Source organism: Gigantopelta aegis, chromosome 14, assembly GCF_016097555.1.
Source record: "Gigantopelta aegis isolate Gae_Host chromosome 14, Gae_host_genome, whole genome shotgun sequence".
Lineage (NCBI taxonomy): Eukaryota > Metazoa > Mollusca > Gastropoda > Neomphalida > Peltospiridae > Gigantopelta > Gigantopelta aegis.
This window is the reverse complement of record NC_054712.1, coordinates 17,155,071-17,178,283: the sequence shown is the minus strand read 5'-3', so window position 1 is coordinate 17,178,283 and position 23,213 is coordinate 17,155,071. Positions and strand designations below refer to the sequence as shown.

Sequence of the window (23,213 nt, the reverse complement as noted above, 5' to 3'; positions counted from 1 at the left end):
ACAGAGAACCATGACTGGTATATCAAAGACCATTGTATGTGCTATCCTGTCTGTGGGAACTGTGAATACAACAGTGCTAATAATGGGAAAACGTAGCGACTTTCATCTTTAAGACTATATGTCAGAATTACCAAATGTTTGACATCCAATAGCCGATGATTAATATATCAATGTGCTCTAGCATTTCGTTTAACAAAAACAAACTTAAAAACTTGTCTTTGAAAGTTTAGAAATCTAAGCATAGACTGTAAAGGCAGGGCGTCTAGATTATGGTAGCCCCACTCCCATGGCTAGTGATATTCAATGTTGGGCTAGTAAATAATTACTATAACTAGCCCGACGGCTAGTGGGGAAAAAACTCATGTCAAATACTGGAGTTACATATTTTGTAAATATGAATATCCAGCCCCCTCTTTCCACCCCGATCTAAGGATTTTAAAGCTCAATCTCCAGAGACTTGGCCTACGACAGACATGCCTGAAACCTTAGAGGTATATGGGCATGTTAAAAATACTCACTCACTCAAATCTCCCTCTTTAGGTGACATATCAGATTATTACGATTACTAAAATTGTATTTATTTAAAGTAGGGCTAGTGAATTTTTAATCATGGCTAGTACATTTTTAAAATCACTGATCCCATGGCTAGTGGATTTTTATAAAAATCTAGAAGCCCTGGTAAAGGTTTTATAAGCAGTGGACCAGAGTTAGACGCAAATAAGAATAGGTTTCATAGAGGAACTATGTTGATGACAGTCAATTAGAAAATGTGAGTGAATTCGTTGTTCATTTTGAAAATTACACAAACACAGTATTCAACTATAATGGACCTCCAGGATGGCTTGGTGTATCTACAGATAACAAATTTATTTTTGCTTAACATTACTGGAGCACAAAGGTTAATTAATCATTGACTATTTGACGTCACATATTTATTTAATAATTCTTACAAATGGTCTTAAAATATTTTTAGTTAGTTGAAGTTTCATAGCCTCACTACAGCAAATTAATCGATGGCTACTGGATGTCAAACATTTGATAATTCTAACAAGCAGTCTTCAAAGGAACCTCGATACATTTTTCCATAAACAGCATTGGGCTTTTATATACACTTACCCATAGACAGTACAGTACACACCACCAATAAGAACAAATTAAACCTACCAAGCTGGTCTGCACCTTCCCCTCGTCGTTTTTTGGCAGCCGGTTCACCCTAAAACAGAATGAATAAATGAATGAATGAATGAATGAATGAATGCATGAATGAATGAATGAATGAATGAATGAATGAATGAATGAATGAATGAATGAATGAATGAATGAATGAATGTTTAACAACGCCCCATCAACACAAATGTACACATTGGCTATTGGGTGTCAAATAAAGGAAAACACATGAACCTAAAACAGAGAATACCAACAAATACATTATGTATATGTATAAAATCTGGTCTCCCTAGTTACTTGACAGACTAAATAATTTCAGCTATTGAAGCATTTTTACTGTGTCAATACACATTACTTACAACAGTGCTGGTGTTTGTAGTAATTAATTTAAAAAATTTTAATTTTGCAGACAAAACTTGCCCTCTGATGTGTGGTTCTTCCCATTCCACCCCCCACCCCCACTCCCCATGTCCCATGTACAGATCCGAACACTTCAATCAAATGTGTCACTGTGATATCTTTTAGTTATTTAATACCTTATGCAAAACAGAATAAAATATGTACTTCGGAAGGGTCAGAAGTTTTAACATCTCTATTTAACTGAGATTATTTCATGAACACAAGTCATTAAAAAATAAAATTAATTAATCTAGCACAAAATGATAATAAGCACAACAACAAATCAATTTTAAAACCTAACATGCAGCACCTTAATAAGTACTAAATAGTGAATAGTGAACTTAAAATATAGCAATTTAAAAAAATATTTCAACAATCAAAAACACATACACAGTGAAACCTGTCTAAACCGAACCCTGAACTAACTGGAATCCTGTCATAACTGGCCAAGATTCATGGTCCTGAATTTTCTAAATTCTAAAACGTGACCCTCTAAACACAGGATCCTGTCTAAATATTAGTTCCTCAGCGTGATCTAGTTTAGACAGGTTTTGCTGTAGTTAGCAGGCAATAATCCAGGATGTTTTAATAGAGGGGGACCAAAACCTGTTGTAGTGTTTGAAAATAGAATTTAAACAGCCTTGACAGGTGGACAGGATAACTTTGCATTTTTGTGTTTTCTGTAATATATATTGTTTCACCAAAAATAGGGGGACCTAGCAGCCCCCCCCCGAATTTGCACTTGGTTAATTAAAGGACATTATTCTAGCTCTGAGAGAACATTAAAATGACATCTAACAATCAGTTCAGTGACATGTCAGTGCGGAGGGAGAGTTCAACAAATATTTACAGATTTTTTGTCTGCTTCCACTTTCTCCACTTTATCCTGAGCTTTTTCGTTGTATTTTAACAAGAGCGAGTTTCCCAATCGAGATCCGAGAAAGAGAAATCCGTCATCACACAAACACATCTGAAAACAAAAAGAATCACAATAGTAAAGCAATATCCTGTCTATGGATGGATATATATATATATATATATATATATATATATATAAAATTTGTCATTTAAGCTATAAGCTATATTAACTAAATCTATTCTTAACTAATTGAGCTTCCCCCACCCCTCCACGTAATAGCCGATAATTAATCAATCATAAGTTTGCCATACATATGGCATTCTAGTGTAATTCTTATTTGTTATACTACTACTAACAGTAAAATTAAAAACCTAACTACATATGATTAAACAAATATTCCTTTCCTTCAATGATAAACCAGGGCACAACACTGTCGTTCTCTTCCCGTTGATTACACAAGATTAAATTCACGAGAACCACCCTTCGGTTTGGCCGTTGTGGTGAACCACTACAGGGCACAACACTTCACGTGAACTGTCGTTCTCTTTCCGTTGGTTACACAAGATTAAATTCACGAGAACCACCCTTCGGTTTGGCCGTTGTGGTGAACCACTACAGGGCACAACACTTCACGTGAACTGTCGTTCTCTTTCCGTTGGTTACACAAGATTAAATTCACGAGAACCACCCTTCGGTTTGGCCGTTGTGGTGAACCACTACAGGGCACAACACTTCACGTGAACTGTCGTTCTCTTTCCGTTGGTTACACAAGATTAAATTCACGAGAACCACCCTTCGGTTTGGCCATTGTGGTGAACCACTACAGGGCACAACACTTCACGTGAACTGTCGTTCTCTTTCCGTTGGTTACACAAGATTAAATTCACGAGAACCACCATTCGGTTTGGCCGTTGTGATGAACCACTACAGGGCACAACACTTCACGTGAACTGTCGTTCTCTTTCCGTTGGTTACACAAGATTAAATTCACGAGAACCACCATTCGGTTTGGCCGTTGTGATGAACCACTACAGGGCACAACACTTCACGTGAACTGTCGTTCTCTTTCCGTTGATTACACAAGATTAAATTCACGAGAACCACCATTCGGTTTGGCCATTGTGGTGAACCACTACAGGGCACAACACTTCACGTGAACTGTCGTTCTCTTTCCGTTGGTTACACAAGATTAAATTCACGAGAACCACCATTCGGTTTGGCCGTTGTGGTGAACCGCTACAGGGCACAACACTTCACGTGAACTGTCGTTCTCTTTCCGTTGGTTACACAAGATTAAATTCACGAGAACCACCATTCGGTTTGGCCGTTGTGGTGAACCACTACAGGGCACAACACTTCACGTGAACTGTCGTTCTCTTCCCGTTGGTTACACAAGATTAAATTAACAAATGAATGAATGAATGAATGAATGAATGAATGAATGAATGAATGTTTAACGAGACGCCAGCACAACAAACCACAATGTAATGAGCTGTGGGGGAAAAGTATAATACAATACATAAAATCAAGGTAAGTATATTTTAAAACTTTGTATAGAAGTCAAATTCACTTTATGGTGAACCACTATGTTCTAAAATTATAAGTTACAAACTTTATGATCACTGAACTTTATTTGTGTATACTAGAAAAACATCCATGTATTTCAAACATGTTTGACACTGATTGTTCAATACTTATAGTCAAACTGTCAAAATGAAGAATGTTACCTCACTGCAAAAATCTTTTTGTTCCATTTCAAAAGTCTGTGTAGTACAAAAGTGTAGTGCAAGTGTATTAGGGTTATTTATTATCAAGATATACAGGAAAATATAAACAATATGACACACGTGTGTCATAATGATTTTACGTGCACAATGAATGATGTAATTTTGGGAAGCGACGTCATAACAGAATGTGGCTTCCCCAGTCAAAGCTCTGTATAACCGCTTACCAAAATGGCGTCATTTTCCTCATCTCTTTCTGGAGACATGGTCCTAGCTTGTTATTCATAAAAAAAAAAATATTATGGATAATAAAGAAATTATTACACTTGCGTGTGAATCGTACTGATTTTATGAAACTCGTGTCAGGATTCATGTATTACCATCGCTCTCACTCGGGTACAACAAGAATCCTGACACTCGTTTCGTAAAATCCGTATGACACACAAGCTTGGGTAATAATCTCTATGTATCTCGCTGGCCACACAAACACAATATACATAATCGAACAATCAGTTATGTAGGTAAAAACATGTGAACTGACTTCCAGTTACCCAAGATTTTGAAATACAGTCCCCTGTAAACTATCCTAAGGCCAGTATTTTTTTATTATTCGGTTTACGAACCTGCCAACGTAAATTTTGCTCAAATAAAAAAAATAAAAAGTCGTATTTTTCACTTTTTTTCTTCTTTTTTTTTTGCCGCTGACTTCCACAAATAGCTCTAAAGAAAAAAAAAGTTACCATTCTAGTCTATTGTGGTGCATTTCGTAAGGTAACAGTGAGAAGAAAAAAAATCACCCCTACTGATACACCCCAAACAGGGTTTCTTTCCTTCCTCCTACCTTTGTGCACAAAAGTTCTTGTTCGTAAACCTAAAACTTAAAAAATACTGGCCTAATTGTAAACCGGGGTTCATTTTGATGGTGTTGTAATACTGTGCACATACTAGCTAGCATATACAATGACAATCCATATTTACGTCCTACTGTAGCTTATCATACATACACAGGTAGTGAGGACGCTAGACGCGGCTTTATCAAAGTGAAAACTTCTCACAGATCGCATCCCATCCACAACCAGTGTCAGCACGAACCTAAAACACAGTTAAACACAGTAATACAGAGAGTAATGTACCTAAAACACAGTAATACACAGAGTATGAACCTAAAAGACAGTTAAACACAGTAACACACAGAGTAATGTACCTAAAACACAGTTAAACACAGTAATACAGAGAGTATGTACCTAAAACACAGAAATACACAGAGTATGTATGTAAAACACACAGTAATACTAGGAAGTACAAAGAGAGCATGTACCTGAAACAGAGTTAAACACAGTAATACAGAGAGTATGTACCTAAAACACAGAAATACACAGAGTATGTATGTAAAACACACAGTAATACTAGGAAGTACAAAGAGAGCATGTACCTGAAACAGAGTTAAACACAGTAATACAGAGAGTATGTACCTAAAACACAGAAATACACAGAGTATGTATGTAAAACACACAGTAATACTAGGAAGTACAAAGAGAGCATGTACCTGAAACAGAGTTAAACACAGTAATACAGAGAGTATGTACCTAAAACACAGAAATACACAGAGTATGTATGTAAAACACACAGTAATACTAGGAAGTACAAAGAGAGCATGTACCTAAAACACAGTTAAACACAGTAATACAGAGAGTATGTACCTAAAACACAGAAATACACAGAGTATGTATGTAAAACACAGTTAAACACAGTAATACACAGAGTATGTATGTAAAACACACAGTAATACTAGGAGGTACAAAGAGAGCATGTACCTGAAACAGAAATACACACAGAGAATACTTCACACTCATGTGTGGTTTAAAAACATACCCAATTAAGAAAATTATATAAGTATTTTGCGTTTATCAATTAGTATGACAGTGCAGAAATGCTGATCTAAAATTGGACTGAAATAATGGCATTCCACTAGCAGCAAATCTAGCTTATAGAGAGTTAAATTAAATCTTAGCTTTTTGTGGAAATATTAATTTAAAAAAAAAAAATTATATATATTTACAATTCTCCTCCTTTAAGAGAGAGCACCAATCTGTCGTAGGAAATCAAACAGGCCTGTGTACAGTCTAGAGCCAGTTTTACGTCTTGTCGGCCTGAAACGAAAACACACTTGGTGAAACAAATACACACACAGTGAAATAAAAACACACTCAGTAAAATAAAAATACACACAGTGAAACAAAAACCAGGCATTGAAACAAACCTGGTAACGGTATAACCCATGTCCAATCAATTACAAGGCTGGTAACCCATGTACAATCAATTACAAGGCTGGTAACCCATGTCCAATCAATTACAAGGCTGGTAACCCATGTTCAATCAATTACAAGGCTGGTAACCCATGTACAATCAATTACAAGGCTGGTAACCCATGTACAATCAATTACAAGGCTGGTAACCCATGTACAATCAATTACAAGGCTCGTAACCCATGTACAGGTCACCATCAATTACAAGGCTGGTAACCCATGTACAATCAATTACAAGGCTGGTAACCCATGTACAATCAATTACAAGGCTGGTAACCCACATACAGGTTATCATCAATTACAAGGCTGGTAACCCATGTACAGGTTACCATCAATTATGTGCTTGGCAACCTATAGGTTATGCCACATTTATGAAGTTTACAATTTCCATTATTATCCCTCAATAAATATGTTGATACTTTGTTATTCATTCATAACCACTATTCTCATTATACTGGTACATCAGTGTGTAATTCATAAATAAACAACACACAAATGATAAGAATCTAGTTTTTGTTTAAAGAGACACGTGGAGAAAGGGGCCACACTCTATTTTCTTGACATGTGGTAACTTCCTGGTAACCTAACAATTGTTCTTGACTTATTTTAATCCCTGCGGCATTACATAGTCCAAGTACGTTTTAATTTTAGGGCAAAAAAACATCACCCTAAAATATGTTTCATGTACATAGTAGCCAGGGTTATAAGTTACACAATCAGTATTTATTGAAACTAGTTTTAATTTTGTTCCGTACCATTACCAAGGATGTGATCATTAATAAAATGGTATTCGATTTTTAAAATTTAAATACTAAGGAACAAGAAAAAATTAAATTATCATGTTATGTTAAACAACGTTATCTTAGGAGCTGTTTCAACAACAAAAAATCTAATCGGTGAAAGTGAATTGGATACAAGTGCAGCATTCCTTTTTCCCCACATATCCTCAAAAACTTGATTTAAAAGAAAACTGTAAGTTTTTTTTCAGCAACAAAAATGTTTTCTAAGCTAACTACTGGTCTCTACAATATATTAACTAGATTAACTGAACAAATACCACTGCCAAACTGGGGCTCACTTACGCAGAGGAAACGATGAACTGATATCGACAAAGCTGTTTAGCGACACGCCGTACGGTGGCACACTTTGACTGAGATACAGCAGAGAGTTGACGGCAAACACCAGAACACCACCTGGAACAAGACAACACAAGTTAGGTGAAACAAAATACATTTCTAGTCTTTGGTCAGCGTGTGCACTGATTTTGACCCTTGCACATCAACATCCCCAAGTATTTGACATGGATTTTTACTGGGCTTTTCTTGCTATGACGTAAAACTGCATTTGGTGCCAAAATGCCATCGCACATGAACTAGGATGTGCATTCTGATTTCAGTTTAAATATGCCCCTAATTTCAGTATGAAATATACTCACCTTTTCTGTGCAATCCATGCTTTTAAAAAAAAAAATTGAAAAAAAAGAAGCTGCATTAATTCAGGGCCCGTGCTTATAAAAAAGTCCAGACTTTAACGTAATGCTATTTGAATGGCGTTGCCATGACGTTAAAGTCTGGACTTTATTAAAGTCTAGACTTTAAGGTTTATAAGCACGGGGCCTGGAACTTTGGTCTGACCAGAGATTGACTTTTTCGTTTTGTTTGCCTAACATCAGGCTTTCTGCCAGAAAACGATTTGAGGATACGCTATAAAAACTAAACAGATCATAAGTGCCCCTCTTAGGTGGTTATGGGATTGAAATCTTTTTTTTCAATTGAATACTGCATTTCATGTACTCTGACAAATTTTAAACAGCAGTTCTCTTACTATAATCTCTCTCTAAAAATAAAAAAATAAAAAATCCATTAATCTCCATGATGTTAGGGTACATAATTTTATCCTTGGTAGGCCCATACCCTCTGAGGGAAACCCTGAACATTAACATATACAACACTTAAAGGTGTGTTCTGGAGATTAATAAAGATTGAAATACTGAGAGCAGACAACCACTTTCCACATGTGCTAAAATGAGAGTAGTCCACCATTTTGCAATTATTCTGTTTTTTCTTCTCCGTAATATTACTGTAATACCTACACAGCAAACTGGTTCCGCTTTGTTTCATTCAAAGTTGGTTGTGAAAACTAATAACGGGTGTGTTGAAAAACATAAAGTGAAAGTTTGTTTTGTTTAACGACACCACTAGAGCACATTGATTAATTAAGCATCGGCTATTAGATGTCAAACATTTGGTAATTATGACAAATAGTCAACAGAGGATACCCGCTACATTTTTTTAATGCAGCAAGGGATCTTTTATATGCACTTTCCCACAAACAGGAAAGCACATAACACACCCTTTGACCAGTTGTGGTGCACTGGTTGGAACGAGAAAAAATCCCAATCAGTTGAACGTATCCACCGAGGTGGTTCGATCCTGCGATGTAAGCACCTCAAGCAAGCACTCAACTGACTGAGCTAAATCCCACCCCCAAAAACACAAAGTTTGATGCTCGGTCAGTCTAGGATCGATCCCTGTCAGTGAACCCATTGGGCTATTTCTCGTTCCAGCCAGTGCTCCACAAATGGTATAACAAAGGCCATATGTACTATCCTATCTGTGGGATGGTGATTATAAAAGAAAATAGCCGCCCATGAAGTGGCGACAATGGGTTTCCTCTCTCAATATCTGTGTGGTCCATAACCATATGTCCGACGCCATATAACCGTAAATAAAATGTGTTGAGTGCGTTGTTAAATAAAACATTTCCTCATGTTCTGAACACTCACCTATTGGTTTCGGTATTGCCAAGGCCATGAAGCAATCAAAGGGGAGACTACCTAGTGACCAAATGACAGGATGGACTTTTTGTTGTAAATTCAAAGAAATAGCAACGATGTTACAGGTGTCTGTCCGAACAGCTGTCCGTCTGTAACAGAATATAAAGTGACAAAATCATTTTCATTAGCAGTGTGCGTCTGTATAACTATTAAAGTGACAAAATCATTTTCATTAGCACTGTATATAGCAGTGTCTGTCTGTTTACGAACTATTAAAGTGACAAAATCATTTTCATTAGCAGTGTCTGTCTAAGAACTATAAAAGTGACAAAATCATTTTCATTAGCAGTGTCTGTCTGTCTAAGAACTATTAAAGTGACAAAATCATTTTCATTAGCAGTGTCTGTCTAAGAACTATAAAAGTGACAAAATCATTTTCATTAGCAGTGTCTGTCTGTCTAAGAACTATTAAAGTGACAAAATCATTTTCATTAGCAGTGTCTGTCTAAGAACTATAAAAGTGACAAAATCATTTTCATTAGCAGTGTCTGTCTGTCTAAGAACTATTAAAGTGACAAAATCATTTTCATTAGCAGTGTCTGTCTGTCTAAGAACTATTAAAGTGACAAAATCATTTTCATTAGCAGTGTCTGTCTAAGAACTATAAAAGTGACAAAATCATTTTCATTAGCAGTGTCTGTCTGTCTAAGAACTATAAAAGTGACAAAATCATTTTCATTAGCAGTGTCTGTCTGTCTAAGAACTATTAAAGTGACAAAATCATTTTCATTAGCAGTGTCTGTCTAAGAACTATAAAAGTGACAAAATCATTTTCATTAGCAGTGTCTGTCTAAGAACTATTAAAGTGACAAAATAATTTTCATTAGCAGTGTGCTTCTAAACTTTTCAAACAAAAAACATTTTTCCAAACATATTAAAACATTTGTCAAAGGTTAAAGTTTGTTTTGTTTAACGACACCACTAGAGCACATTGATTTACTAATCATTGGCTATTGGATGTCACACATTTGGTAATTTTGACATTTAGTCTTAGAGAGGAAACCCGCTACATTTTGCCATTAGCAGCAAGGGATCTTTTATATGCATAATCCCACAGCATTTGGTATACCAGTCGTGGTGCACTGGATGGAACAAGAAATAGCCCAGTGGATCGATCCCAAACCGACCATGCGTCAAGCGAGTGCCTTAACACTGGGATACATTCTGGCCCCAAAACATGTGTAAAGCAGACATTCCCAAATGTCCATCAAAATTATATTTAAAATAAAAGCTTCAAAAAGTTCAAATACAAATGAACAAGTTCCAAATCCATATTGCACAAGTGCAGGAAATGAATGAATGAATGAATGAATGAATGAATGAATGAATGAATGAATGAATGAATGAATGAATGTTTGTTTAACAAGTGCAGGGAATTGAAAAACTTTGGTCAATTCCGCCAACAATGCTAAATGCAGGTGAACCTGATTTATCAATCATCGGCTATTGGATATATCAAACATTTGGTAATTTCGACATATAGTCTTAGAGAGGAAAACTGCTACCTTTTTTCATTATTAGCAAGGGATCTTTTATATGCACCATCTACAGTGTTATAAGTCCTATCATCAAGATCTTGCTCATAGAGAGTCTATAGTTACAATACACAAAACTTCACATACCCAGCCCACGTCATCAGCGGTTCATATAGAATGAAGATGGTTGGCTCGTAGTAACCATGGAGAAACTGGAAGTCCTTGACATTGGATATTTTCTCGTCAAACTTGCGCAGGTCAATTATGTATGATGACAAGATTGGCGACTTTGACTGAGTACTGTAAAATAAACAACAGTTTAAAAATGTAGGCTATAACAGGAAAGAAAACTGGGACATCATAAATATCGCTGGAAGAGGGTGGAGGTGAGTGTGAGTTTAATAGAACAAGGTTTTTTCTTTCTTCTGAAATTATTAAGCTAGGCAGGGCTAGCTCTGGGTTAGCGAAAGAGTTAGCTGAATTATCAATTAAACTCTAAACATTTCTTACACCCAGTTTTTTATTTTTTTTATTTAAAACATATTAATTATTAGAAAAAATTATTTTGCCAAATTAAAATAAAATTCACCAAATGTTTTTAAGATTTCTTATTGGTGAATTCAGCAAGTACCAGAACTAGCCCTGCTAGGGTATATTCATTTTAAAACAAAGGTAAAAACAAAAAAGGTCACTTTATGTTCACAAATAATTTTACAGTTTTCTCAAAAGTTAACATTTGCGTAAACCATTTATTGATGAGTCTCATTTCTTTTTTGTTGTTTTTGAAAACAAATTGCAACAAAATTAAGAGTATGTAAGCATGGTTTTATCTTTAAATATTAAATTTAAGAAAGTTAGTATAAAATGGCATATACTGAAACATTTTTAGCTCCAAACTTTACATATAGTTATTTATTTTTGTTCCTAATCTACAAAAATGTACATGTAAAATAGATAGTTCGGAATTTTACTTGAAAAAGACATAACAGTGTTTACTTTTGGACTGCAGTGCAGTAAAATGGGTGATAATATTTACTATAGCAAACACAAATTACATTAACAGTTATACAAATAATATCTCATCTAGTCAATCACCAAAATGTTCTTACTATTAATTCCATTACAGTGAAACCTCTGAAGACTGGAACCTCTGTAAACCGGAATTCCCTCCAAACCGGACATTTTACAGAGTCCCCTTTTAAAAAACAGGACTGAACTTAACCTCTCTAAACTGGATCCCTGTTAAAGCTGGACATTTGTCTTGGTCCCAAGGGCGTCTGGTTTAGAGGGGTTTCACTGAACAATATATTTAACAGATTTCATAGCACATTTATGATATCTATCATTCAGTAATTTGTTGCTAATTTATTAAACATAAACAGTGAAATTTTGTTAAAATCCTACGTTCCGCCGTAGATAGAATCGAGGTTTTCGACTGTGACGTCTCTACGGAATGGGAGGATGACCATCCGAGTGCCAAACGCTAGCATCGCGGCACACCGCCCGTCTGGGTCCACACGCAGAGTCGGAATAAAATGAGGGTTGAAAAACCCATCCTGTGAAGGAAGAAGAAGGAAATGTTTAATTTAATGATGCACTCAACACACTTTATTCACGGTTATATGGCATCAGACATATGGTTAAGGACCACAGATATCGAGAGACGAAACCCGCTGTCGTCACTTCATGGTCTACTTTTTCGATTAGCAGGTAAGGGATCTTTTATATGCACCATCTCACAGACAGGATAGTACATACCATGGCCTTTGTTATACCAGTTGTGGAGCACTGGCTGAACAAGAAATAGCCCGACGGGAATCGATCCTAGATCGATCGCTGTACCACTGAGCACATCCCGCCACCCCATCATGTAACACAAAACAAAAACATTCCTAACAAAATCAACTGATTTCTGTAACTCTTTTTCATCCAGCTTTACAAGCAGAAAACGTCATCACTGACAATGAAATGTGTTATTTTGAACCACATTTTCCAACCTCAAATTGTAAGAAAACAACTAATGCAACACTTTCTTGATATGTGTAATATTTTAGGGGACATCTTAGTGATTCTATTACCCAAATAAAATTTACAGAAGAACTTAATTAATATTTAAAAAAAAAAATTTTTTTAATCCTACAATCCTTGACATCATTGCTTATGAAGTTTTCACAAAGTTTATTTTCACTTTCAATCGATAAGGAGTAATCCCATCCATCATCTACTTTAAAGTCTGTATCATCAGTTATTTTCGGTGAATACCGGTATATCCTTTACAAATCTTCAACTTTCATTGAATAATAATGTCCAACTTGTTTTTAAAATAATATTTTACAAATATCAAGAAATCTAACCCATGTGCGCATTACGTTATCAATAATGTTTACACAAATTTAGACCGGGTTTTTTTCTTTTCTTTTCGATAAGAATCAAGACAGATAACTCCTGTGAATTTTGACACCTGCGTTTAGGAAGACCGGTCAAGTCACGGCTGCTTAGTTTCACAAAATCTCGACTACAGTCGAGAAAGGGAAGGAAAGATATAAACAATTTGATCTAATAATTAAATAAACAGATCTGCTTCACAATAAATGTTGAATTACCACTGTATAACACCTGCTGCAGATCAAGCATTTTAATTGGCTGTTTTGGGAGAATAACAAAATAAACTGCCTATGGTCCATCACATCATTCTATAAACATGTTTTTTGTAAATAATTTCAGTTTGCTAAGATGCAAGAAGAAAAGCAAAAGTGTTTTGGAAATGACAAAAATATACTATTTTTGTGTACAATCGACATATCAGTCGGCTCAAACATAAATAACATGTAGTAAATTCCATAGTATGAAAAAAGGCATTCCCTGTGGGACGGACTATAGTTACATAGTAACCCTCCTGGTTTATTGTACTGATGAAATAGTGGTGTCAGATATTTTATAACTCTCAAAAATATGTTATTGATTCTTTTCCTATACCCATGCTTTTAATTTGAAATTTAGTATAAGTAACTTTATCCTGAAACCACCGTTTCTATTGACAGAATACGATGACGGATGAAGCAAAGTCACATCCTTATAGTAGCAGGAGTTGCGCATAGCTACATTACAAAATCGCTTATTTGGCCTCTAGGTCATCGTACAATGTAGCTGAAATAACAGAAATAATAGTTTTCCCCCTGTAATTTTTATGGTCTACAAGATAAAGATAATAACTAGTTAACGACATCGGATATTGGCTTTATTCTGTTCAGGCCGAATGAGAAAATTCCCATTCTTACATTCACAGGATAAAGCTGATATCCGACGTCATTAGCTAGATATTCTCTGTATATGAAGAGTTCAGGCGCAAAATGCGATATAAACCATTTTCTTTTTCTTTTCTTTTTAGTTAAAGCCATTATTGTATGTCAGTAAGGGCTAATCGTAGGCCTGCTGATTTGCCGCAAAACGCGATGGATCCTTATGAAATTGTATTGGGTAAATCCTTTTTTTTTTTTTTTTAATCAAAACGTGATATACGCCAATTAAAAAAAAATCACTTTTACTGGAAATGAAAAATGGATATATCGCGTTTTGCACCTAAACTCTTCATATGTACTGTACTGACTTTCAGATCGACTTCTTCAAACTGGTGAAGAGATGACGTCTTAAGATCATGTGTTCCGACATCGTACTCCAGAACAGAAAGCTGCAGACAAAACCAGCAGGAAATTAAATAACATCCAGCATCAATGAGAAAGATATGTAGTGTTAGCATGTTACTAAATATTACAGTTATACAAAGAATCAGAAAACATTTTGTAAAACAAAATATGAACAATTAATAATTAGAGCATTGTTCAATTAGATTTTTGTTTTTCTTAAAAAGATGCCACATACATGCAGCTTGGAGAAAGACAGATGTTTTGTTTGTTAGGATATACACAGATATACACAAACAACAATGTGAATGGTGAACCTGCAGTATTTTTCGTTTGGCAAAGACTACTTAACAGGGCTGTTCTCCATCAGGGTTCATAGCCTTAAGATCAAAGACTTTCAAAGACTTTTACTCAGTGGTCAAAGACAATAGAATGTGATAAAAATACCAAAAAAACCTGTTTGTTTACATTGCTGTCCATGGCAAGAAATTGTTTTTTTTTTACATGTATCATGACAGGTTAAACCATGTTACCATGTAACTGGAAAATATCCAGTGCATGCAGCTGCAAAAGATATCATCATTGTTTTGGCTATGATTTGTGAGAATTTAAAGACTTTCAAAAACTTTTATTACAATTCAAAGACCTAAAAATATATATTTTTAAATTCAAAGACTTTGAAGGAATTGAAAGACCGCTATGAACCCTGTGGGACTACTTAACAGGGCCATTCTCCATACATACTGTCAGCTGAGCTATCTCATTATCACTGACACCCGGGGTACACACAACCTGCAGTGCCGGCCAGGTGATCATCTCACATTTGGGATCATACACTCAGGAGACACACTATTGTGAAACTTGGTGCACTAATTCTGGGTTGATGCCAGCACTGGAATGAAACTTCCCACCCTGCACCAGATGGAAAATAGACGTGAGGTGGTAAAGAGACTGACAACAAACCTGGGGCCTTATTCACAAAGGTCTCTTAGGCTCTGCTAGACAACAAAGCATCCTCTTTGCAAGTCTTTTAGCATTGCACTGCGAGATCGCAAAGTTGCGAGAGTTTAGTGAATTAGGCCCCTGAGCATCAGCAAAGCATCTCTCTGTGACCCAGCCAACTTCCCAGACTCTACCATAGATAGCTACCAACTTCCCAGACTCTACCATGGATATCTTTACATGTATTAAGTTAGACTGATCACAAACCTTGGCATCAGCAAAGCATCTCTCTGTGACCCAGCCAACTTCCCAGACTCTACCATACATAGCTACCAACTTCCCAGACTCTACCATGGATATCTTTACATGTATTAAGTTAGACTGATCACAAACCTTGGCATCAGCAAAGCATCTCTCTGTGACCCAGCCAACTTCCCAGACATTACCATAGATAGCTTTACATGTATTAAGTTAGACTGATCACAAACCTTGGCATCAGTAAAACATCTCTCTGTGACCCAGCCAACTTCCAAGACACTACCATAGATAGCTTTACATGTATTAAGAGACTGATCACAAACCTTGGCATCAGCAAAACTCAGCAGCAAAGCATCTCTTTGTGACCCAGCCAACTTCCTAAACACTACCATAGATAGCTTTATATGTATTAAGAGACTGATCACAAACCTTGGCATCAGCAAAACTCAGCAGCAAAGCATCTCTCTGTGACCCAGCCAACTTGACGGTCTGTAGTGACATGATGTTACCAAACAAACTGAAACTTCCCAGACACTCCAGCCGCGTCTTCCGCTCTGTGGAACACAAACACACAACCAGTTCAATGTTTAAACACATATTTGTAAATACAGGGAAACCTCTCTAAACTGGACACCCTCGGGACCAAGCAAAATGTCCAGTTTTAAGAGGTCAAGTTCTATATATTGATTATTAAAATGGAGCCTGTGAAAAACATCAGTTTTTGAGGGTACTCTAGTTTTCTACCAGTCCAGATTTAAGAAGTTTCGTACAGAGAATATCAGCTCTAAATAAGTTGATAGCCAATAATTAAAACAAAGAAATCACTCACTGAATATTTATTTATTATACAAATTATTGTATATCTCAAATATAAACTGTATTCTCAGCTTTAGTCAACAGTTAATCAAATATAATTGTTTTAGTTTTATACAGCTGTCTTGAGAAATTCATGTAACTTGTATTTTCTCTTCAGAAGTCACTTTTAAGGCCGTTAACAAACAGTAATTTCCACAGACACTGTCACGGTTTCTGCCAGAGGGTAAAACGGGTACGGCACCATACCAAAATGTTTTTTGCAGATTTTATTTTTTAAAGTTAACATTTTGACAAAATTAATGATAATTACTGTATGTTTTTCTGAACCCTAACCTTAAACGTAAACCTTTTTTTTGGACAAAATTCATTACTATTATCATTACTGCATGATTTTCTTGACCCTAACCCTAATTTTAACCTATTTTCTTTGTGGGGGAGGTGTCCCATATCCCTTGTTAACTATGGTTGCATTCAGTTCCATAGTGCCATACCCAAACATTTCTTTCTGGCAGAAACACTGACTGTCATATATTGGGAGGAGAGGATGTATGATGTTATTGCCAGTGTACATTTAATTTTTCTTTTATAAAAAATACAAATATTACCTTATCAAAATTAACATTACTGATGTACACTTTTAATAGAGTGGGGAGCTAGAATATACTTTGTAGAAGTGATGTGCATGAATTGGGAAGTTCGTGAACAATTCCCTCAAGTGTTTTCCCCAATGTTTTGTTTCTTTTCTTTTGTTTAAAAAATTAATCTGTATGGAAAGAAAGAAAGAAATGTTTTATTTAACGACGCACTCAACACATTTTATTTATGGTTATATGGTGTCAGACGTATGGTTATGGACCACACAGATTTTTGAGAGGAAACCCGCTGTCGTCACTACATGGGCTACTCTTTCTGATTAGCAGCAAGGGATCTTTTATTTGCGCTTCCCACAGGCAGGATAGCACAGACCATGGCCTTTGTTGAACCAGTTATGGATCACTGGTCGGTGCAAGTGGTTTACACCTACCCATTGAGCCTTGCGGAGCACTCACTCAGGGTTTGGAGTCGGTATCTGGATTAAAAATCCCATACCTCGACTGGGATCCGAAAACCCAGTACCTACCAGCCTGTAGACCGATGGCCTAACCACTACCCCACAGAGGCCGGTTAATCTGTATGGAAGCACATGTATATATAGCTCTGTCTGCCATGGATAGCTTTACTAGACTCGGCTAAACAAGCAAAGAAAATCAACACTTTACCAGTAGGTTTATCATCTTGAACTGCGCTACCAATCTGAAAAGAAAAGAGACAACCAAATGAAAAGGAAAATACAGTGAAACCTCTCAAATCCGGACCCTCTATAAACCGGAATTCCAATGTTTAAACACATATTTGTAAATACAGGGAAACCTCTCTATAAACTGGCACCCTCCGGAGCAAGCAAAATGTCCAGTTTTAAGAGGTCAAGTTCTGTATTGATTATTAAAATGGGACCGTGAAAACCATCCGGTTTTGAGGGTACTCTAGTTTTCAGACACAGACACTGTCAGGGTTTCTGCCAGAGGGTAAAACGGGTACGGTGCCATACCCAAATGTTTTTGCAGATTTCCCACGGTCCTTTTATAAAAATCAGTACAGAACTTAACCTGTCTAAACCGGATACCTCTTAAAACCAGACATTTTACTTGGTCCCGAGGGTTTCCGGTTTAAAGAAGTTTCACTGTACATGAAATGTTAACACCACTTCTGTTTGAATAGCAGCACAGGACACTTAATATACACTTTCCCACAGACTGTCCCGATTGCTACAACTGATATTTGTCGGAGGTGGCGATCAGGGTGGACGTGCCTGAACCTGCAGTGGATATAGACATGTAAATAGTTTTGGTTGGTTGGTTGACAGAATAAAAAGCAGGTACACATGCATACCACAGCTTTTGAATTTGATATACCAGTTGTGAGGTACCGATTGGACTAGAATCTTAATTCACGTAACCAAACAATCATTTACTTGTAAACATCAAAAAGACTTGTTTAACGATACCATTAGAAGACATTTATTTATGAATCATCGGCAATTGGATTACTTACATAAAAGTCATGTGAACAGACTTCCAATTAAATTAGCCGATATTTTGAAATATTGTTCCCTGAATGCATACCATCTGAGTCTCTGGTGACAGTATTAATAGGTATACTGAGAAACAGCCTACATCGAAATAGTAAAACAGCCATAAAAACAATAACCCTACCTGGTACTGAACATGGATTTGTATTTAAAAACAAGAATTTTGAGAGTACTGCTAAAGCAATACATGTCCCCTACCGGGCTCAACAATTTTCCGTATCTCCTAAATTCAAGGGCTATAACTCTGAAAAGTGGGTAAATCACCACTAAACTTTAACTTGATCTGTAAAGCTATAAACAAATGATGAAGCTATATACAATATTTCATACTGATATCTCCAGGTATTGCAAAAATCCGGAAAACAAATTTTTACATATCCTTAGTTCAAGGGCCATAATTCCATTAAAAATGGGTAAATCATCATGAAAGTCAAACTTGATCTGTAACAGTATTTGATAAACCTATACACAAAATTTCAGGTCAATATCTAAAGGTTTTCTGAAAAACATGTCCGGAACAATTTTTTTTTATATCTCCTTAGTTCAAGGGCCATAACTTCGTAAAAAAACTAATGGATCTATAACAGTACATGATGAAACTATACACAAAATTTCAGCTCAATATCTCAAAGCCTTCTGCAAAAAAACATCCGGAAAACATATGTGGAACAGACAGATGAACAGACATGAAACCAATAGTCCCCTTCGGTTGGACTGGTAGGGGACTAAAATGAAGGAAAGGGGATGGTAACTTTGCATTTCACACCCATTGTGCTTTCTTCTATTTTAACATGTTTTCCACCAACAGAGCATTTATAATGACTACAATTACATTTTAAATACATTCTTATTTAGAATATAAGTGGTTTTATCATCAGTGTGTTTCAGATCATCATAATGTTTGTAATACTACCATAATAGTCCAAACTGGATTTTACTTCTCAAGCATTCTGTATGTACGAACAAATATTTATTAGTAAGTAAAATGCAGTTTATGCTACTTTAATCATTAGGACGGTCAAAAATACACTGAATATACAGAAAGGGTTTCCTCCAGAGGGTACGAAGGGTAAAATTATGAACCCTAAAATCTTGGTAATTAATGGATACATTTTTTTATTTTTAGGTAGATTATAGTGAGTGAATGAATGAATGAATGTTTAACGACACACCAGCACGAAAAGATTATAGTGAGAGTACTGCTGTTTAACATTTGGCAAAGTATACCATACGAATGTTCTGTCCAATTTCAAAAGATTTCATCACCAACTAGAAGAGGCACTCATGATCTGTTCTGTTTTTATTACATATCCTCAAATTATTTTCTAGCAGAAAGCCGGACACTTAAGTACTAAACAAAAAAACTTATTTTATATGTAATTTTAGTTGTTTTATGGCCTTGTTAGTCAGTAACATGTCAACAATAACAGTAAACTTTAGACAGGGCTCTTTAATGATGAATAAGTTCTTGATGCAGTAATAACAGTAAAACTTAAGTCTCTTTAATGTTAAATAATTATAAATAAACTGTTCTTCATGCAGTAATAACAGTAAAGTTTTTTTAATGTTAATTATGAATAAACTGTCCTTCAAGCAGTAATAACAGTAAAGTCTCTTTAATGTTAAATAATTATGCAGTAATAACAGTAAAGTCTCTTTAATGTTAAATAATTATGAATAAACTGTTCTTCATGCAGTAATAACAGTAAAGTTTTTTTAATGTTAATTATGAATAAACTGTCCTTCAAGCAGTAATAACAGTAAAGTCTCTTTAATGTTAAATAATTATGGATAAACTGTTCTTCAAGCAGTAATAACAGTAAACTTAAGACAGTCTCTTTAATGATAAATAATTATGAATAAACTGTTCTTCATGCAGTAATAACAGTAAACTTAAATTAAGTCACTGTAATGAGAAATAATTAGGAATAAGTTTTTGATGCGAACCTCTGGCTCGCTGTTGAGTCTGTAGACGTGAAGCTGGTTCACTCCGGCTATGATCAAGTTCTTCTCCCACGAGTTGTAGAAGTTGCAGTAAACACAGTGCTCGATTCCAGTTGGCGGGTGAATCTGCTTACACACCGAATACATACTGGACTAGCCTGTAACAACAAAGTGCACAATTTATAAAAATTGTCTTCTTTTTTTAAAAATCAGAAATTAAGCTATGCTTAATTAACCTCAATCCAGTCTATTATTTAAATTAAAAAGGGACAAAAATTTGGCATTACAGGAATATTTATCCTATAACTTACCCATGATATCCATGTCATAAACCCATGTGATAATTTTACTTTTTAGTGTATTCACCCGGTAAATAACGGTATGCAAATTTGCAAAGTCTCTAGGTAATGTGTTACAGTGGATGGGTCATTTGGGAAAGAATTTGACCTGTACCCCCTCTATATCAAAGAATCCGGGTCGTTTCGCCATAAAACCATTTTGAACACTGCTCTTTCGCCATTAGTCCTAGTCACCCAGGGTTGATTTGCTATAAATCTCATTCATACCAAGTCGTTTCGCCCCCAAAATATATATTTATTATAGTTTTGAAGTATTTTTTTTCTTCTCTTTATTCATTATTCATAACCAAATATTAAGTAATTTTTTGTCTTTGGATATTAATGTCTTATCAGCTGTTTACTTTCTGTCAGCTGAAGCTAGGCGAAATCAACATAACTTACTCGGCGTTTGAACCTCAGCTGGATATGTAGTATATTTAATAAGAAAGCACAGCACATTAGTATTGCACTGTTCATAAATTAATTATTAATGATAATAATTAGTAAATGACATTGAAATAAACAAAATTATAATATTATTTTTATCTGTCAATATAAACACGCAATATAGATCGCAATGTCTGACATGTAAAAATCAATGGATATAGGACAAATCAATGAATAAATGTACTTTATTAACAAAATAAAAATTAGGGTGAATCGAAAGATGGGGCAAAATGACTCGGTTGGAGGTATGAATCGACCCTGTTCAGAACGACTTGGGTGAACTAGTAATAAGGGCGAAACGACCTGTTACCATATCAGTCTCTAAGACTAACCTAGTCAGAGTACTCTGACTGTAAGAGAGCTAGATGGACATTTGGACATTAGTCAGAGACCAAGCTATGTAATTTGTTGGCAATCGCCAACCACCAACCACCTATGTTTGACGTCAAATACATTTACCATTTTAGAGTTCCTTGATTAAAAAAAATTCAGATATTAATCACTAATACACACACTACAGAAAGAAACCTGACAGCACCCACATTCAGCTAAGCTTCGGCAAACTCCGGACAGCAGAATTCTAAGTTCACCAACCTATATTGTGACGTTGTCACATGATCGCCCACTCAGCCATTCCATCTTCCAGGGGCTGTCTCATACAATAATACAACAAGTGCCCGACAATCACCAAAAAGAGTTTGTTTTGTGTAACGACACCACTAGAGCACATTGATTCATTAATCATCAACTATTGGATGTCAAATATTTGGTAATTTTATCATAGTGTTAGAGAGGAAACCCGCTACATTTGACATCAAACATTGGATTGTTATGGTACTAGAGCGAAATCTTTAGACTACTTTTTGGTGGTCGGCGATTGCCAAAAAATTACATAGCTTGGTCTCTGACTGTAATGAGAGCGTATTTATGTCCAAATGTCCGTCTAGCTCTCTTACAGTCAGAGTACTAGGGCTAAGACTAACCCTAACCCTTGAAAGGGAGGTACAGATCGAACTCATGCCGTATTAAAAGTATTTTCTTTTGTTGATTATTGATGTGCAGACATGTTTATCGTAACCCATGGCCATTCTCAGTTTACAAGTACTAATTTACGAAAATACATTTACAGCGAAAATAAAAGGATTTATGGCATACCAGGCATATGTATATAATTTAATATTGATGCAAATATCTATAATACCTTTGTGATACTGCAAATACAATATGATAATAAGAGATATAGACAGCCGTGTAAATTACATATTTACACGTTTGTTGATAAGTCTTTTCATAAATTAAAATATATTTCCACACTTAAAACCCGCGTTTTCCATGTAGGCTGACATAACTGATTGATCGGTAGAATGTAATTCCTCCTAGCCGTTTTGCAGCATCACAATACAACACCTACCGGTTAGTTTGACTTTTTGTGTAGCTGTTAAATGAAAATAGAGATAAATCACTATCAATACGAGTTTACATTGATTAATTTAGTTCAGCTTTCACTAATGGAAAGAAAGAAATGTTTTATTTAACGACGCACTCAACACATTTTATTTACGGTTATATGGCGTCAGATATGGTTAAGGACCTCACATATTTTGAGAGGAAACCCGCTGTCGCCACTACATGGGCTACTCTTTCCGATTAGCAGCAAGGGATCTTTTATTTGCGCTTCCCACAGGCAGGATAGCACAAACCATTGCCTTTGTTGAACCAGTTATGGATCACTGGTCAGTGCAAGTGGTTTACAGCTACACATTGAGTCTTGCGGAGCACTCACTCGGGGTTTGGAGTCGGTATCTGGATTAAAAATCCCATGCCTCGACTGGGATCCGAACCCATTATCTGCCAGCCTGTAGACCGATGGCCTAACCACGACGCCACCGAGGCCGGTCTTTCACTAATGGTGTCATATTTTGTTGTGATTATA

At 35.8% G+C, this 23,213-nt stretch overlaps 1 protein-coding gene across 2 annotated transcripts in view; it reads right to left on the bottom strand.

Annotated features, from left to right (window-relative positions):
- The window catches only part of LOC121388565 (cleavage and polyadenylation specificity factor subunit 1-like), a 70,720-nt gene extending 48,101 nt beyond the window's left edge, over positions 1–22,619 (bottom strand). For both annotated transcript variants that reach the window (XM_041519948.1, XM_041519949.1), the window contains exons 1-13: positions 22,482–22,619; positions 20,499–20,653; positions 17,683–17,716; positions 16,037–16,161; positions 14,374–14,454; positions 12,171–12,322; positions 10,914–11,066; positions 9,241–9,380; positions 7,538–7,648; positions 6,209–6,299; positions 5,154–5,241; positions 2,417–2,536; positions 1,165–1,213 (exon numbers count right to left, since the gene is read on the bottom strand). In XM_041519948.1, the coding sequence (XP_041375882.1) occupies positions 1,165–1,213; positions 2,417–2,536; positions 5,154–5,241; positions 6,209–6,299; positions 7,538–7,648; positions 9,241–9,380; positions 10,914–11,066; positions 12,171–12,322; positions 14,374–14,454; positions 16,037–16,161; positions 17,683–17,716; positions 20,499–20,642 (1,288 nt within the window). In that variant the 5' untranslated portion in view covers positions 20,643–20,653; positions 22,482–22,619. The remainder of the gene's footprint in view (positions 1–1,164; positions 1,214–2,416; positions 2,537–5,153; positions 5,242–6,208; positions 6,300–7,537; positions 7,649–9,240; positions 9,381–10,913; positions 11,067–12,170; positions 12,323–14,373; positions 14,455–16,036; positions 16,162–17,682; positions 17,717–20,498; positions 20,654–22,481) is intronic.
- Positions 22,620–23,213: the final 594 nt, after the last annotated feature.